The sequence below is a fragment of the Musca domestica genome, unplaced genomic scaffold, assembly GCF_030504385.1.
Source record: "Musca domestica strain aabys unplaced genomic scaffold, Musca_domestica.polishedcontigs.V.1.1 34, whole genome shotgun sequence".
NCBI lineage: Eukaryota > Metazoa > Arthropoda > Insecta > Diptera > Muscidae > Musca > Musca domestica.
In genome coordinates this window covers 3,298,609-3,316,468 of record NW_026712313.1, presented here as the reverse complement: position 1 = coordinate 3,316,468, position 17,860 = coordinate 3,298,609, and the positions used below count along the sequence as shown (strand labels likewise).

At 37.5% G+C, this 17,860-nt stretch overlaps 1 protein-coding gene across 1 annotated transcript in view; it reads left to right on the top strand.

Annotated features, from left to right (window-relative positions):
* Window positions 1-17,860, top strand: part of LOC101889359 (uncharacterized) — a 66,201-nt gene that overhangs the window by 22,119 nt on the left and 26,222 nt on the right. Inside the window, exon 2 of the mRNA XM_005183144.4 lies at window positions 10,852-11,037. Coding sequence (XP_005183201.1) covers window positions 10,852-11,037 — 186 coding nt within the window. The remainder of the gene's footprint in view (window positions 1-10,851; window positions 11,038-17,860) is intronic.

Here is a 17,860-nt window from a genome sequence, read left to right as displayed (position 1 = left end):
TATGTCACAGCCAGACTGTCTGATAAACTCCGCCTTTGTAAGTGCAGTATTGCAACATCGCTAATTACAGACATTAACAACATTTGTGCATAAGAAATTAGATGATAGGAGTTGGATTAAACTCTTGAGGGCCCAAAACTAAAGAGAGGAGCCTAAGAGGAGATGTTGTAGAAGACCATGAGCTTTTCTTATAGAAGACCGAGGGTCTTCTAATATAGAAGAAGACCACAAAGACTTCTCATAGAAGACCAAACGGTCTTCTCAAAGAAGACCGGAAGCATTTCTCTTAGAAGACCAGAGAAAGTCTTCTAATAGAACCTACAGAAGGTTATCCCATAAAAGGCCAAGAGGTCTTCTCAAATCAAATGGTGTTTTTATAGAAGACCAGTAGGACTTCTCATAGAAGACCAAGAGGTCTTCTTATAGAAGACCAATCGAATACTCCAACCAACAGGTCTTCTTATAGATGACCAGCAGGTCTTCTCATGCAAGAGCAATAGGTTTTCTCATAGAAGAGCAATGGGTCTTCTCATAGAAGAAGAATGGGTCTTCTCGTGGAAGAGAACAGGTCTTCTCATAGAAGACCAGAGAAGATCTTCTCATAGAAAACCAGAGAAGGTCTGCTCATAGAAGACCAGAGAAGGTCTTCTCATAGAAGACCAGAGAAGGTCTTCTCAATGAAGACCAGAGAAGGTCTACTCATAGAAGACCAGAGAAGGTCTTCTCATAGAAGACCAGAGAAGGGCTTCTCATAGAAGACCAGAGAAGGGCTTCTCATAGAAGACCAGAGAAGGTCTTCTCATAGAAGTCCAGAGAAGGTCTTCTCATAGAAGTCCAGAGAAGGTCTTCTCATAGAAGACCAGAGAAGGTCTTCTCATAGAAGACCAGAGAAGGTCTTCTCATAGGAGTCCAGAGAAGGTCTTCTCTTAGAAGACCAGAGAAGGTTTTCTCTTAGAAGACCAGAGAAGGTCTTCTCTTAGAAGACCAGAGAAGGTCTTCTCTTGGAAGACCAGAGAAGGTCTTCTCATAGAAGACCAGAGAAGGTCTTCTTGTAGAAGACCAGAAAAGGTCTTCTTGTAGAAGACCAGAAAAGGTCTTCTCTTAGAAGACCAGAGAAGGTCATCTCTTAGAAGAGCAGAGAAGGTCTTCTCTTAGAAGTCCAGAGAAGGTCTTCTCATAGAAGACCAGAAAAGGTTTTCTCATAGAAGACCAGAGAAGGACTTCTCATAAAAGACCAAGTGGTCTTCTTATAGAAGACCAGAAGGTCTTCTCACAGAAGACCCGAAGGTCTTCTCATAGAAGGCCAGAAGGGTCTTCTCATAGGATACTTGAAGGTCTTCTCATAGGAGACCAGAAGGGTTTTGTCAAAGAAGACCAGAAGGTCTTCTCATAGCTGACCAGAAGGTCTTCTCATAGAATACCACAGAAGGTCTTCTCATAGAATACCAGAAGGTCTTCTTATAGAGGACCAGAAGGCCTTCTTACAGAACACCAGAAGGCCTTCTTACAGAACACCAGAAGGTCTTCTCATAGAAGACCAGAAGGTCTTCTCACAGAAGACCTGAAGGTCTTCTCATAGAAGACCAGAAGGTCTTCACATAGAAGGCCAGAAGGTCTTCACATAGAAGACCAGAAGGTCTTCACAAAGAAGACCAGAAGGTCTTCACATAGAAGACCAGAAGGTCTTCACATAGAAGACCAGAAGGTCTTCACAAAGAAGACACAGAAGGTCTTCCCATAGAAGACCAGAAGGTCTTCACATAGAAGACCAGAAAGTCTTCTCATAGATGATCAGAAGGTCTTCTCATAGAAGACCAGAAGGTCTTCTCACAGAAGACTAAAAGGTCTTCTTATAGAAGACCAGAACGTCTTCCTATAGAAAACCAGAAGGTCTTCTTATCGAAGACCAGAAGGTCTTCTTATAGAAGACCAGAAGGTCTTCTTATAGAAGACCAGAAGGTCTTCTTATAGAAGACCAGAAGGTCTTCTTATAGAAGACCAGAAGGTCTTCTTATAGAAGACCAGAAGATCTTCTCATAGAAGACCAGAAGGTCTTCTCATAGAAGACCAGAAGGCCTTCTCATAGAAGACCAGAAGGTCTTCTCATAGAAGACCAGAAGGTCTTCACATAGAAGACCAGAAGGTCTTCTCACAGAAGACCAGAGAAGGACTTCTCATACAAGACCAGAAGATCTTCTCATAGAAGACCAGAAGGGTCTTCTCATAGAAGACCAGAAGGGTCTTCTCATAGAAGACCAGAAGGGTCTTCTCATAGAAGACCAGAAGGGTCTTCTCATAGAAGACCAGAAGGGTCTTCTCATAGAAGACCAGAAGGGTCTTCTCATAGAAGACCTGAAGGTCTTTTCACAGAAGACCAGAAAGTCTTCTCACAGAAGACCAGAAAGACTTCTCATAGAAGAACAGAAGGACTTCTCATGGAAGACCAGAAGGACTTCTCATATAAGACCAGAAGGTCTTCTAATAGAAGACCAGAATGTCTTCTTATAGAAGACCAGAAGGTCTTCCAATAGAAGACCAGAATGTCTTCTTATAGAAGACCAGAAGGTCTTCTTATAGAAGACTAGAAGGTCTTCTCATAGAAGACCAGAGAAGGTCTTCTCATAGAAGACCAGAGAAGGTCTTCTCTTAGAAGACTAGAAGGGTCTTCTCATAGAAGACCAGAAGGGTCTTCTTATAGAAGACCAGGGCAGGTCTTCTCATAGAAGACCAGGGCAGGTCTTCTCATAGAAGACCAGGGCAGGTCTTCTCATAGAAGACCAGAGGAGGGAAGAAGAGAAGGTCTTCTCAAGGTAGACAACAAAGGGTTAGATTTGTTCGAATTGGTCACCTCTGGCAAGAATTATGGCTTTCTAACGGCCAATGAAACCCTCACACTGCGTGCTTGAGGTGATCGGCACTTTGGAATTTTTTAGTGCCAACCTTGCTTTCCAAAATATTCCAGGCACAATAGTCCAACGGATAGGTATCTGGAGATTTTGGTGGCCATTTTGCGCTGGAAATGAAGCGAGGAACCTCATTTTGTAACCAGTCTTGGGTGGCGCGTGCTGAATCCTGTTGGAATGTCCAAGGTATGCGGCCAAAATGGTTGTGTGCCCAAGGCTTTCATACACCCTCTAGAATATTTTCCCGATAATATTCGGCATTTATTATGATGCCACAGTCGATTAATACGAGCGGAGAGCGACTGTTATGGCGGCCCACACCATCATCATGGCCGTTGCTTGAGTCCTGGTGGCCAACCGAAGGTGCACATTTTTAGCTGACCTCTTTGGTTACTTGCCAACATCATTTTGTTTGTTTGTTTACAAACTGCTGGACAATGAATGTTTTCTCATCGGAGAAACCCCAATTCGGCAGTTCACTACTCTCGGCCAAGCGAAGCAACTCTTTAGCTCTTTTGAGTCTATTTTCTTTCTGTTGTGGTGTAAGTTATTGCACTTTTTGAAATCTCAATGGCTGTACCTCGAACTCATTTTTTCAATATTTGCCGAATGGAATATTGCGATATGTTCAGCTCACGAGCTATTTTTCGGCTATTGCGACGCGGGTTATGATCGAGTCGCTGCTTTACTTTTCGAAGCATTTCTGCTGATGTTGCTGTTTTCTTCCGTCCACTTCGTTGACGTTGGGCTACGCTACGACGATGGTACGAGACACAAAAGATTTATTCATATTTAAATGCTGGAGTGCTCTGAGGATAGCCGCTTGCAGTTTTCTATCCAAATATAAAGAAATCAAGTTATCACGCTTGAATTCCATCACGAATAACTTTTTTTCTGGAAAATTCTCACCAAAATGCTTTCACTCGAACAATTTTAACAGCTGTCGGACGAGTGGCTTAGAAATTACAGCAGTCTGAAGTTGGCTGCAGATTTTGCATCTCACCCTATGTGTTATTATTTCAATGTCCAAACCGTTTCTTTTCCCCAATGGGTTAAATTTCATGTCGAAGAAAAAAAACTAAACTTCATATGTGGCACGCTTGTGAATGAGGTCATCGTGGCAAGTATGTAACTGGCAAGTGAGGCAGACTGCCTGCCTGCCTGTCTGTCTTTATGTCATACATGTTGTCAGAGAAACAAGTGCAATGCACTTGCAATAGGGTTTATGAGAATGTATGTTTATATGTATGCATGTGTATGTGTTGTTAAGTTTTCCTTAGAGTTTTTCTCCTCTCTCACTGTTTGTTTTAAATTGATAGTCATCAACGTGTTGCATCAACTCGTTGCTGTTAAACCCTCCTTGAAGACACATTGACGAAATGGGACTTCGACTGCTTGAGTGCGATTTTTTTTTTGTTATTGCCGCTTTGGTTTCGAGGTGAAATAATGACAAACTTTGGCTGATTGGCAAGCATTGTTCGGAGGTGAGGGTGGTGTGGAAAAGTAAGTGGAAAATGCCACAGAGATAAGTTTTTTGTTTAAAACACAGCTACAATTCAATTGTGGGAACAAAGTTTTGTTTTCCATGAAGTTGAAAAAAACAAAACATAAAACAAACTGCAAACGATAGGATCTGCTTTTAATTAACGGGTATTAAGCGAATGGCTTTGAAGCGGGAAAAAGTTGAACTGAATTTTTCTTGGAAACGTTATTCTAATGGAACTTAATTTTTAGATATTTATGAGTAATAATCATAACAGATTAGGGATGTTTTTCAAATTTTTGTGGTTTATTTCAAATTTTGTAAACTTTGTTGTTTATTTCCATCACTGCCATGTGTTACTTATTTCTAAAACTGTCTAATTTATTTCGCAAGAAACTGTTCGCCAAATATTTCCCATATTGTTTTGATTTGTTCGTCTGGCCTTCGCTAAGATCAACATATGTTTCAAAGTATATTAAATTCTGACCTATTTATCGGACTGGAATTTGTTGTTTGTTTCCATAAAATATGTAGAAATGACTTCACGATTTGATTCATTGCACCATTGTTGTGAGCTACAACGCCACAAACGCCACATTAGCGGATGATACACTACTAAGTCATGTCTCAAAAAAATTATGATTTTTAAAAATACACTGTGGAACAAAACGAAACTCAACAAGTGGCGGCAGAGAATTCGTTTTTCGTGTTGAAAGCCCTTGGCGATTTTATATGGTACCCAAAATGATAAAATTGCTGTGAGCCAACCTTTAAACTTATGACATGATGTATTATTTGCTAATATCCACTGTAGCTGAAAAGATTCTGGGTACGGTTTCCAAAGATAGAATATCGATATTGCAATATTTATGTGACCCTTTACACATTCACCCAATATACTGATACTGGTTGGTTTGACTATGCAGGTACCTGTATTTACATTTATTCTTGGAACACTGTACCGGTTACCTATATTTCTGAGATCGAAATTGGCCACCAGAGTGACTCATATCTTGCAACAAGTAAGCAACTGCTATAGTCGTGTGGGGCCGATAATGAACATTTTTGTAAGGATCGGACGATAATTTCAATCTGTATATAATAACCCACACCTGTGAGAATTGACCTATTCGTCTATTTGTGATTTCGCCGGAATTAAAAATGACTTTAACATTTAAAACAAATGTTATGGTCAATATCACCCACTTATTATTATCCGATAACCATCAAAATTGGAAGGCTTCAGCCCAGCCATAAGCTCTAGCCCCGTGCTAACTCCTGCGTCGATTTGTCTATAATTGCGACTTGTAAAGCAACTGCAAAATCGAGAAATTTTTCTATTTTTGGTCTAAATATTATGCGATCATCTCCAAAAGCAATAGGCTTCTATTCTGATTCCCTACCCCACCTCCATTTTCAATTTCGTGAGAATCGGGTCATAATCTCGACCGGCAGCGTGATTACAAATTAACATGGACAGACGGACGGACAAATATTCCAAACATGATCGTTTTTGAATGCGTATATGCCTTTAAAGCAGTTATAGTTTAAAGACGAGAAGAACTAATAGATGGGAGATATATATATATATATATATATATATATATATATATGTATATATATCCTTCTCTGAGTAGATTTCTACTTAATTATGAAAAGACATTCCTTTGCTGAATTTGATATATTTCCTCGAATATCGTTGTTACTTAGTGAATATTACTGTGCTGTGGCGGACAAATATAACAAATCGGTTGAACAATATATATGGGAGCAATATCTGAACCGGTTTTCATAAAATTTGACATACTTATTTTGAGGCTAAATTTGGTGTACAAAAGAAACAAAATCGTACAAATATATACATGGGAGCTATATCTAAATTTTGACGGATTATCACCAATTTCAATAGGGTTCGACCTTGGACCAAACAAAGATTTGTGCAAAATTTCATTTCGATCGGGCAATAAATGCGACCTGTACTTTGTTTCAAAAAAATACAGGGAGAGAAGAACGGACTGACAGAGGGATGGACATGCATAAATCGATTAAGAATTTGATTCTATGAAGATCTTCATAGAAGCAAAGGCTTTGGTCATGGGGGACCGACCATGTGATATCCTACAACACTATAATATGTTGGAAGACCCCTTATGTCCAAATCCATTTTGGAAGATTTCGTTTTTTGGTATGATGTCATAGAGCCCTACCCTTAGCTTTTTGACCAGAATATTTACCCCGTCGTATTGTTAGGTATTCAAATCAATTTCAAACGAAATTTGTGATCCATTTTATAATTAAGTATAATCCAATAGTCATTCAAAATGCTAGCATTCTTCCCTGTACTTAACTCTCTTCTCATTCAAAATTCCGAGTCGATTGATTTTTAATTGTGACCTGTAGAGCGACTGCAATATGAGGAAAATTTGGGTCCATTTGAACGCTTTATTTCTGACCCTAACCCCATGCAAACTTCCATGAGAATCGCCCGATAATTGCGACCTGTACATAATACCCTCAACTCATAATACCACCTGTACATAATACCCTCAAAATGTACAATTCTAAATTGGAAGTCAAATTGAAAAAATCTCATTCGATAAAATTATGACAAACATTAAAACAATGTAAAAAATAAACACTTTTTATTGACATATTTTTTACTCGAGTTTCTTAGATATTATCCTTTTTCATAATTGTGGGCTATAGAGCAACTGCAAGATCAGAAAATTTTATGTTTTTGGTAAATTTCAACCCCTAAATATTTTGCGATTATCTCCAAAAACAATCCCACCTCCATTTTCAATTTCTTGAGGATCGGGCCACAATTGGGATCTGTAGTGTGATTACAAATTAACATAGGCAGACGGACAGATGGACGGACGGACAAACATAGCTAGATCGACTTAGCTCGTCGAGATAGGAAGATCCATATATACTTTCCTATTTGGGAAACCAATATTTCGAGGTGTTACAAAATTTTTGGCCCAATCAAACTTATAATACCCCAAACACATAGTGTTGTAGGGTATAAAAACCTGCCCTCTCTGCTCTAAAGTTAAAATGATGACGTCAGTTGTTTTTTTATATTCTCAATTTAGTAGATGGACCACTTGATATGGCCAAAATGTGTCTCGGTGAACCAACTAAAGTTTAGGCCAACTAATTTTCGTGCAAAGAATCCGAAACAATTTAGAGTTTAGATATATAAAACGATAACTCTCAAATTCACTTGGAATTTTCTATAACCTGAACTGGCTATTGGTTTTGAGAATGTAGAAGTATACCCTAACATTTTTTTGAGTTACCGGCAAAAATCGTTAAAATTGAAATGTCCATCCTTCCGGTTATTAACGAAATTTCTCTGCAATTTAGCGACGAAAACATAAAATACAGACAGAAGATTGAATTTTTCTTGGATATCCCAAAAATGGTCAAAATTTTACCCATTTCTGTCTAAACTTATGTCGATCGTGATTGTCCCAGTCTGGAATGAAGGAGTCCCTTAAAAGGATATCTCCTTATTCATTGTGTTTCATAAAAAGTTATACTGGTCTTCCTTAGGAAGTCATTTTGTTTTTACTTATTGAAAGGTGCATTAGCAGAATTTTTTGACTTTTTTTAAAATATCTTAAGTCCTCTAAAAGAAAACAAAGTCTTTAGACTTCGACATTAAAACCTTCTGTGTGTCCTCTTTTTGATATTTTACTTTACTTTTTGGTCTTTAAAAGGAGAAGTGGTTTTTAAAAGCCGACCTTTGGACCAACTATCAGAAGACCTTCAAAACTTGTGTGGAAAGTCCTATAGATCCTCTTCAAATAAACGTTTAGGTATTTTATAAGAAAACTTTTTGGGGTTTTAATTATACATATTGGTCTTCTATAAAGAGTCCTAGCGGTTAGCCTAAATGTTTCCTATAAATTGCTACTTTGTAAGCCAAAAAAAAAAAAAAAAATGATTCACTCACACAAATTACATGGTTCTAACAAAATAACTGGCGAAACAATGTCAAACATGACACTGATACAAGTATCAGTCGGAACATCACTTGCATTATAATGCAATAGTCTACTGTCATGATTTTCGTAAAGAATGAAGCGTATCATTTAAATAAATGGAAATTTTCAAAAGAAAAAAATGAGGTAATACTTGTGTCTAAGTCATAATTTCCATCTCGCATCTCCCCCTTCCTGGGAATGGTGTTAAAACAGAAATCAGCACAAAACACAAAATGCGCAGTATTTTGTTAATTTGTTTTCTTTATTTCAAACGATCTTAACGATGACACGGAATGTGATGTGATCTGGCGACGAGTGTGGGAGGTCGTTTAAATGCAGTGATCATTAAATGAAATTTAGTCGGGAATTGTGTTTTGAAGTAATTGCAATTTTATTAAGTCACACACATGCCACTCTTCCTATTATTATTAATTTTAATTCTGACATGACAGAATTGTTGTTATGGTTGATGAGTAGATAAGTTTTGAAAAAAAGTAAGTGTGAGAAAAAATGTTTTATAAAAAAACAATAGAACATGAAATGAGTAATTTATCTGGATTTTGTCACATTCTCAAATAATTAGATAATTTAGGGGGTAGGTCCACCATAAGGCAAAATTATTAAAAAAAATTTGTAGTGCAGGAAAAAAATATTGAGATGTGAAGAAAATCCAACACAAATCTCATTTCTATAGATAATTTTTTGAGGGAGAAATTAGAAGGAGCTTACAGATATATTCCATATTCACTTTTGATATGGCCAAGTGTCTGTAGGTCTGAAACACTTTGGAATGGAATGAACGAATCCCTCAAGATATTGCGATATTGGGATAAAAAAATAATTTTAAAATCTTCTTTGATCTTCTTTCCTGAACCTAACTTTAGGCAAAATTTCGTGAGGATCGGACTGTAACTGCGACCTGCTTCGTGATTACAAATTAGCATGGACGGGCACACATAGCGTAATCAAATCATATGGGTCTAGGATTAATATTTCAAAGTCTTACATCTCTGGACTAAAAATTGAACTATCACTTAGTTATCACTCCCGATCATCCTGTTTTGAGAAATTATTGATTTATTATATTAATAAAATTCTTCGAAACATTGACGGTGACTTGCCTATTGAAGGATATCTAAGAGAATATAAAAAAGAAGAAGATAAAAAAACTGCAAAATATGTCGAAAATAGCATCAAATTTTAGAATAAGTTTAGATTTGTTCGAATTGGTCAGATTTGCCACGAATTATGGCCTTCAAACGGCCAATGAAACCGTCACACGCTGCCCGAATGTTGCTCTGCGGTATTTTGGTCCAATCCTGGCGAAGCACTTGGTTGAGCTGATCGACACTTTGGTAATTGTTAGTGCCAACCTTGCTTTCGAAAATACTCCAGACACAATAGTCCAACGGATTGGTATCCGGAGATTTTGGTGGCCATTGTGCGCTGGAAATGAAGCGAGGAACCTCATTTTGTAACCATTCTTGGGTGGCGCGAGCTGAGTGCGATGGTGCTAAGTCCTGTTTAAATTTCCAAGATCTGAAGCCAAAATGGTTGCGTGCCCAATGCTTTTATACCCACTCTAGAATATTTTCGCGATAATATTCGGCATTTATTCTTATACCACTGTCGATTAATACGAGCGGAGAGCGACCATCGGCTGTTTGTCAGCCCTCACCAGTTCTGGTGGCCATCCGAAGGTGCACATTTCCAGCTGACCTCTTTGGGAGGTAAACACGATCACGATTTGTTTGTTTACAAACTGCTGGACGACGAATGTTTTCTTATCAGAGAAAACCAAATTCGGCAGTTCACCACTTTCGACCAAGCGAAGCAACTCTTTAGCTTTTTGGAGTCTATTTTCTTTCTGTTGCGGTGTAAGTTCTTGCACTTTTTGGAATTTCAATGGCTTTACCCCGAGTTCATTTTTCAATATTTGCCGAATGGAATATTGTGATACCATTTCACGAGCCATTTTTCGGCCACTGCGACGCTGGTTTCGATCAAGACGCTTCTTTACTTTTCGAAGCATTTCTGCTGGTGGTGTAGTTTTCTTCTATCCACTTCCTTGACGTGGTGCTACAATACCAGTATCGCGGTAACGAGCGATGGTACGAGACACAAAAGATTTATTCACATTTAAATGCTGGAGTAATCTAACGATAGCCACTTGTGGTTTTCTAGCCAATGTAGAGAAATCACACTATCACGCTTGAATTCCATCACGAATAACTTTTTTTTTTGGAAAATTCTCACCAGAATGCTTTCGTACGCTTGTTAACAATATAATAAGTTGTCACTGGAATAATTTTAACAGCTGTCGGGCGAGTGGCTTAGAAATGACAGCAGTCTGAATTTGGTTGCAGTTTTTTTCATCTCACCTTCTATTGATATACTCGATTACAAAAAAAATCTCAATATACATTTATTTAAAAATAATATTAAAATGTTTCGTTTTTTTTCATTTCAGCTCAAAGCATTTTAAAATGCTGGCGCTGTTCAACAGATGTCTCCAATGGAGAATTCTGCAACGATCCCTTCGATCCCAATGGCATTACGGACCAGCAGCGTTACTGGAGTTATGTCAATTGCACCTATAATGTGGGATTTAAGGCGGTGAACGCAAGGCCCGTATGCAAAAAACTTGTGCAGGAAGGTAAGAAACAAAAAACGTAGCTGTGAAAAAATTTAAAGAATAATTTATTATAACCATTAAATAAACACAAAACCCCACCCAACTACATTACCTCAGAGGTGATTCACATTAATATGCTTGATTGCAAATAATAGCTGATTATCGTTACAGAATATTTAGATTGGTGGGAGTGTTAAGACTTTAATCGTTGATAAATTTTTTAAAATGTTCACTTTCTTAATGAACTATTCATTAATTAAATACTAGCTGCATGATGAGCGATAGCTCATCGCATCAACTATCACGAAGGAAGATCACGTGCCCTGACTAGATATGATGGATACAATTTAGTTGAAATTTATTGCAATTTAATAAACTGAAATGCGCAGTACGGAATTTATAAAGATGTTCAACGTAATAATGGAAAATGAAACTAATGGAATAATGAAATGTTTATATCCTACAACACTATGTATTGGGGGTATTATAAGTTTGATTGGGCCAAAAATTATGTAACACCTCGAAATATTGGTTTCCCATATAGGAAAGTATATATGGATCTTCCTATCTCGCCGAACTGAGTCGATCTAGCTAGGTATGTCCGTCCGTCCGTCTGTCCGTCTGTCCATATTAGTATGTAATCGCAATTATGGTCCGATCTTCACGAATTTTAGAATGGAGGTGGGGCTAGGGTCAGAATAGAACCCTATTTCTTTTGGAGATGATTGCATAATATTTAGGGGTTAAAATGGACCAAAAACTGAAAAAAATCCTGATTTTGAAGTTGCTCTGCAGGTCGCAATTATAGACCAATCGACATGGGGCTAGAGCTTAGGGATGCTTTTGGAGATGATCGCAAAATATTTAGGGGTTAAAATGAACCAAAAACAAAAAAATTTTCCTGCTCACAAAATTGAAGAGAGTTAAGAACAGGAAAGAATTCTAGCATTTTGGATAACCATTGGTATATGTAGCTGTAAAATGGACCAAATCAACTAACAGCACGGTGGAGTGCGTAAATATTGATCAAATGTGCCTGGTCAAAAAGCTAGCGGTAATACCTGGGCAGTGCTCCGTGACAAAATTTCAAATGCGAAATCTTCCAAAATGGACTCGGACATAAGGGGATTCAAACATATTGTAATGTTGTAGGGTATTACATGGTCGGCCCCGCACGACTGTAGCCTTGTTTTTTATACCCTCCACCTTGGAAAGGAGGGTTTATTAACTTTATCATTCCGTTTGTGACATCCTTAAATATTCGCCGTAGACCCCATAAAGTATATATATTCATAATCAGCATAAAATTTTAATGGTTTTGACACATTGTGTCTAATGTTTCCTTTACCCTAAGGTGGAGGGTATTAAAAGTTTGGCCCGGCCGAACTTATTTTTTTTTTACTTGTTTTTAAATATATTTTTTTTAGGGTTCAAATAGTATTAAAATGGTATTAAAAGAACTTTGCAAAAGTCTCCCAGTAAACAAAAAATTAAAAAAAAATATATGTAATTGAAGGATTCAATAGTACTTGAGGCTTTTAAAATTTCAATGGCGTTTGAAGAAAGTTTCTTCTTGAATTATGTTTCATAGTTGTTTTTAACAAAAGATTTGAATGGGGAATTTTATTTTCATGGTCTATGGGAAAAAACTTAAAAATTATACGTTGGATGGTTTTGGAAGAACTTCGAAAAATGTTGGAATCTCAATTTTGTATTTTGATTTTATTTAAATTCCACGTCCTTGTGGTTCTTAGAAAATTAGTTCTATAAAAGCACGTCTGAAAAATCTACATAAAAACCACGTTTTAAGGGAATATATTCTCGGATTTTTTTTTTTCAAAATCTTCAATTCAATTTGTTGCTTTTATTTCATTGGTACACATTTTAATTAAAATCAAAATTTATTTTTTGTAATTCGACACCAATTCTGAAAGCGTGGAACCTGTTATTACATATCATTTTTCATTTTTATGAACATATAGCAATGTCCGGAGAATTTCACTAATTGTTTATGATTTTTATCAGTTTTCAACATTGCATGTGGTAAATATTGACGGACACATCGGTGACACACCTCTGACATGCAAATGTTTAATCGTCATGGGTCAAATGTGAAAAAAGATTGAGTACACGGAAAAAATAAAAAATTTGAAAAACTCAAATTAATCTCTAATTTTTTTCAAAAAAAAAAAAAAATAATAATAAAGAAATAAATATAATAAAAATATCTATAAACATATATTAAAAATGAAATAAAAAGTCTAAAATCAGGGAAGCCCTATTAAACTCTTGAAAAATATTTTCACAAAGACAAACATCGCCAAATATCTAGTTACAAAGAGTGCTGACACATATGCAGGATAAGATAAAAAAAATGCAAAAAAGTCAAACTCCAAAATGTTTACATTTTTTTTTAAAGTTTATTGAATAAAAGCAAAAAATGTCGGAAATAGCATCAAATTTTAGAATAATTTTAGATTTGTTCGAATTGGTCACCTTTGGCACGAATGATGGCCTTCAAACGGCCATTGAAACCATCACACCCTGCCCGAATGTTGCTAGGCGATATTTTGGCCCATTCTCGGCGAAGCGCAAGCTTGTGGTGATCGACACTTTGGTATTTTTTTTGGTGCCAACCTTGCTTTCCAAAATACTCAAGACACAATAGTCCAACAGATTGTTATACGGAGATTTTAGTGTACAATGTGCGCTGGAAATGAAGCGAGGAATCTCATTTTGTAACCATTTTTGGGTGGCGCGAGCTGAGTGCGAAGGTGCTGAGTCAAAAATGTTTGCGTGCCCAAGCATTTAATACACCCTCTAGAATATTTTCGAGATAATATTCGGCATTTATTCTGATGCCAAGGGCGATTAATACGAGCGAAGACCGACCATCGGCAGTTATGACGGCCCACACCATTACCGGCGCTTGAGTTCTGGTGGCCAACCCAAGGTGCACATTTTCAGCTGACTTCTTTGGCAAGTAAACACGATAATTTGTTTGTTTACATTCTGCTGTACAACGACGTTTTCTCATCGGAGAAAACCAAATTCGGCAGTTCAACACTTTCGGCCAAGCGAAGCAACTTTTGAGCTCTTTTGAGTCTATTTTCTTTCTGTTGCGTTTCAGTTCTTGCACTTTTTGGAATTTTAATGGCTTTACACCGAGTTCATTTTTCAATATTTGCCGAATGGAATATTGCGATATGTTAAGCTCACGAGCCATTTTTCGGCCACTGCGATGCGGGTTTCGATCAAGTCACTTCTTTACTTTTTCGCACCATTTCTGCTGGTGTTGCTGTTTTATTCCGTCCACTTTTATTAGATTTATTCACATTTAAATGCTGGAGTGCTCTAACGATAGCCACTTGTGTTTTTCCAGCCAAATATAAAGAAATCACACTATCACGCTTGAATTCTATCACGAATAACTTTTTTCTGGAAAATTGTCACCAAAATGCTTTTGTACGCTCGCAAACAATATAATGAGCTGTCACTGGAATAATTTTAACAGCTGTCGGACGAGTGGCTTAGAAAAGGCATTCCGTTTGTAACAACCATAAATATTCGTCGTAGACCCCATAAAGTATAAGTATAACATTGCATGTATGGGTCCACGATTTGGTATAACCCCCATATAACGATACATCCCGATATTCCGTATTTTGATGATTTTTGACACATTTTTTCACGGGTCCCACTTCGTGTGGCGAATCATTGTAATTATAGGTCCAAGTTTTGATATAGCTCCCATATAACGGTACCTCCTGATATTCGGCATTTTAATGGTTTTTGCCACATTTCTTCGCGGATTTGTCTAGAAATTGGTATTTGTTGGTCTTAATGGGTTCTAGCTCAAGTGGCGAAACACTGTATTTATAGGTCCACGTTTCTGTATAGCCCCATATAGCTGTATTTCCCGATATTCGGTATTTTTATTATATTTGGCACATGTTCCCATAAATATGTCTAAAAATAGGAATATGTTGGTTATAATGGGCTCTAGTGTTTCCTTTACCCTAAGGTGGAGGGTATAAAACGTTTGGGCCGTTTTAGAAACATTTTATTTAATCTATTAAAAAAAGGTTAAATTTAGTCCATCGGCTCTATGCCGCTTACCTCGATTACCCCCCTCTCGGATTATTTTTCTCCTTGTGTAGTGGAAATTAGTCCTCCATGTCTAGTCCATAATTGCCAACAATTATAGACATAAGTCCGTAATTTGAGAACAGCAAAACGCTACTACGCCTTGGCAAAACCAAAACAAATTGAAAACGACACATTTTGTAGCTACGACTCTAGCTCTTAAGCAGACCATTCGCTGTTAACGGCCTGCAATGGTCAGATAAATATAGAAATATGAAATATTTGCCATTTAACGAAAGACACCAACCAACCAACCAGTGAAACTAAGGCGAACATTTAATAATTAAAAACGCAACATTTTCAGACAAATAAACAGCGGAAAAGTTGCAACAAACCCAACGAGAGAGAAAAAAAAAACGAAATAAATAATTAAGTTGTTTTAATTGAAAACGAATAAAGTCATAAATGAAAACAAAACAACAACAACAACCAATGGACATAAAAACAAATTAATAATTTTTTGTTTTTTGCCTTTGATTGAGTCTTAAATTATTTCCAATTTCCAAAAGTTGTCGTTGTAGTTTTCATCATCATCATCATCATCATCACCATCATGGTCTTCTTTGTCGCTGCCTAGATTGGCTTTGATTGACTAGTTACTGGGAGCCGAGCCTACCATTAAATTAATGACGGTATACATTTGGATTTGTTTGTGGTGGACTTTGAGTCGAGCGGCAGCAGTAGCAGCATCGAAATGAACGCACAAATTTAGGAAACATAAAATGACAACAATAAATACTCAAGATATTGCATCATATTTGTTCAAATTGTTGATGAGATATATATTTTTGTTGTTGCTGTTGTGAGTGTTTGATCGTAAAAATGATGGAGGGGTTGCCATGGTATAAAGACAAGCAACTTGTGTGCATCGGAGAACTTTAATAAATATTTAAAAAATCTTTAAAATTATTCTAGACAGTCTCCGAAAAGAATAATCTTAAAAAATCCAGGGACAGGGAGGTACCTAAAGGTATATCCTTCATATAAGAGATATAAGTCTTCAAAATCTTGTTTCGTTGTGGGGGAGGTACTAGAAGGCGTGGTCCAACATGATCCATCTTCACAACAGTTCTTGTATTAATAGAAATATTGTGATATTCCCGGTTTGGTAGGAATCGGATGCTTATTTCGCGTTTTACGAGCTTCATTGAGATTCAAAAATTTTAGCCATTGTGGGGGAGGTACCAGAAGCAGTGGATAGAATGTCCCATCTTTACGATCTTATGTTGGTAAAAATATTCGGAAGTGTAAGATTTGAAGACAATCGGACTCTTCTTTCATATTATAGGAGTTATGATTATTCGAAATTGTGACCCTCTGTGGGGGAGGTAACCAGAAGTAGTGCACCGATTTTGCCCACCTCCAAACTCGATATAAGTTTGATAATAATATTACGATCTACTCAGTTTGGAACAAATCGGAGAGTTATTATGCGCACCAGATAGACGACATCGCTAGATCGACTCCAGATGTCCTGAAACGGTTAAGGTCCAAAGAGACCTAGAGTCTAATACCGTTATTCCGATGAGACAAATTTTGGCCGTATCAAATGATATACAGGGTGAAATTAAAAAAAAACTGCAACCAACTTCAGACTGCTGTCACTTGTAAGCCATTCGTCCGACAGCTGTTAAAAATATTCCAGTGACAGCTCATTATATTGTTTACAAGCGTACAAAAGCATGAGAAATTTCCAGAGAAAAGTTATTCGTGATGGAATTTAAGCGTGATAGTGTGATTTCTTTATATTTGGCTGGAAAACCAGAAGTGGCTATCGTTAGAACACTCCTACATTTAAATGAATGAATAAATCTTTTGTGTCTCGAACCATCGCTCGTTACCGTGACATTGGTAGCGTAACCCGAAGTCATGGAAGTGGACGGAAGAAAACCGCGAAGTGACTTGATCGAAACCTGCGTCGAAGTTGCCGAAAAATGGCTCATGAGCTGAACATATCGTAATATTCCATTCGTCAAATATTGAAATATGAACTCGGGGTACGTTGCAAAAAGTGCAAGAACTTACACCGCAACAGAAAGAAATTTGACTCAAAAGAGCTAAAGAGTTGTTTCGCTTGGCCGAAAGTGCTGAACTGCCGAATTTGGTTTTCTCCAATGAGAAAACATTCGTTGTCCAGCAATTTGTAAACAAATGAAATTATCGTGTTTACTTGTCAAAGAGGACAGCTGAAAATGAGCACCTTCGGGTGGCCACCAGAACTCAAGCGCCGCCCATGGTGATGGTGTGGGCCGCCATAACAGCCGATGGTCGATCTCCGCTCGTATAAGTCGACCGTAGCATCAGAATAAATGCCGAATATTATCGCGAAAATATTCTGTAGGGTGTATTAAAGCCTTGGGCACGCAAACATTTTAGCCGCAGACCTTGGACATTCCAACAGGACTCAGCACCCAATAATAGTTACAAAATGAGGTTCCTCGCTTCATTTGTAGCGCATAATGCCCACCAAAATCTCCGGATACCAATCCGTTGGACTATTGTGTCTGGAGTATTTTGGAAAGCAAGTTTGTCACTAAAAAATAACAAATTGTCGATCACTTCAACAAGCGCTTCGCCGGGAACTGTGTCAAAATACCGCAGAGCACCATTCGGGCAGCGTGTGACGGTTTCATTGGCCGTCTGAAGGCCATAATTCGTGCCAAAGGTGACCAATTTAAACAAATCTAAACATATTTTA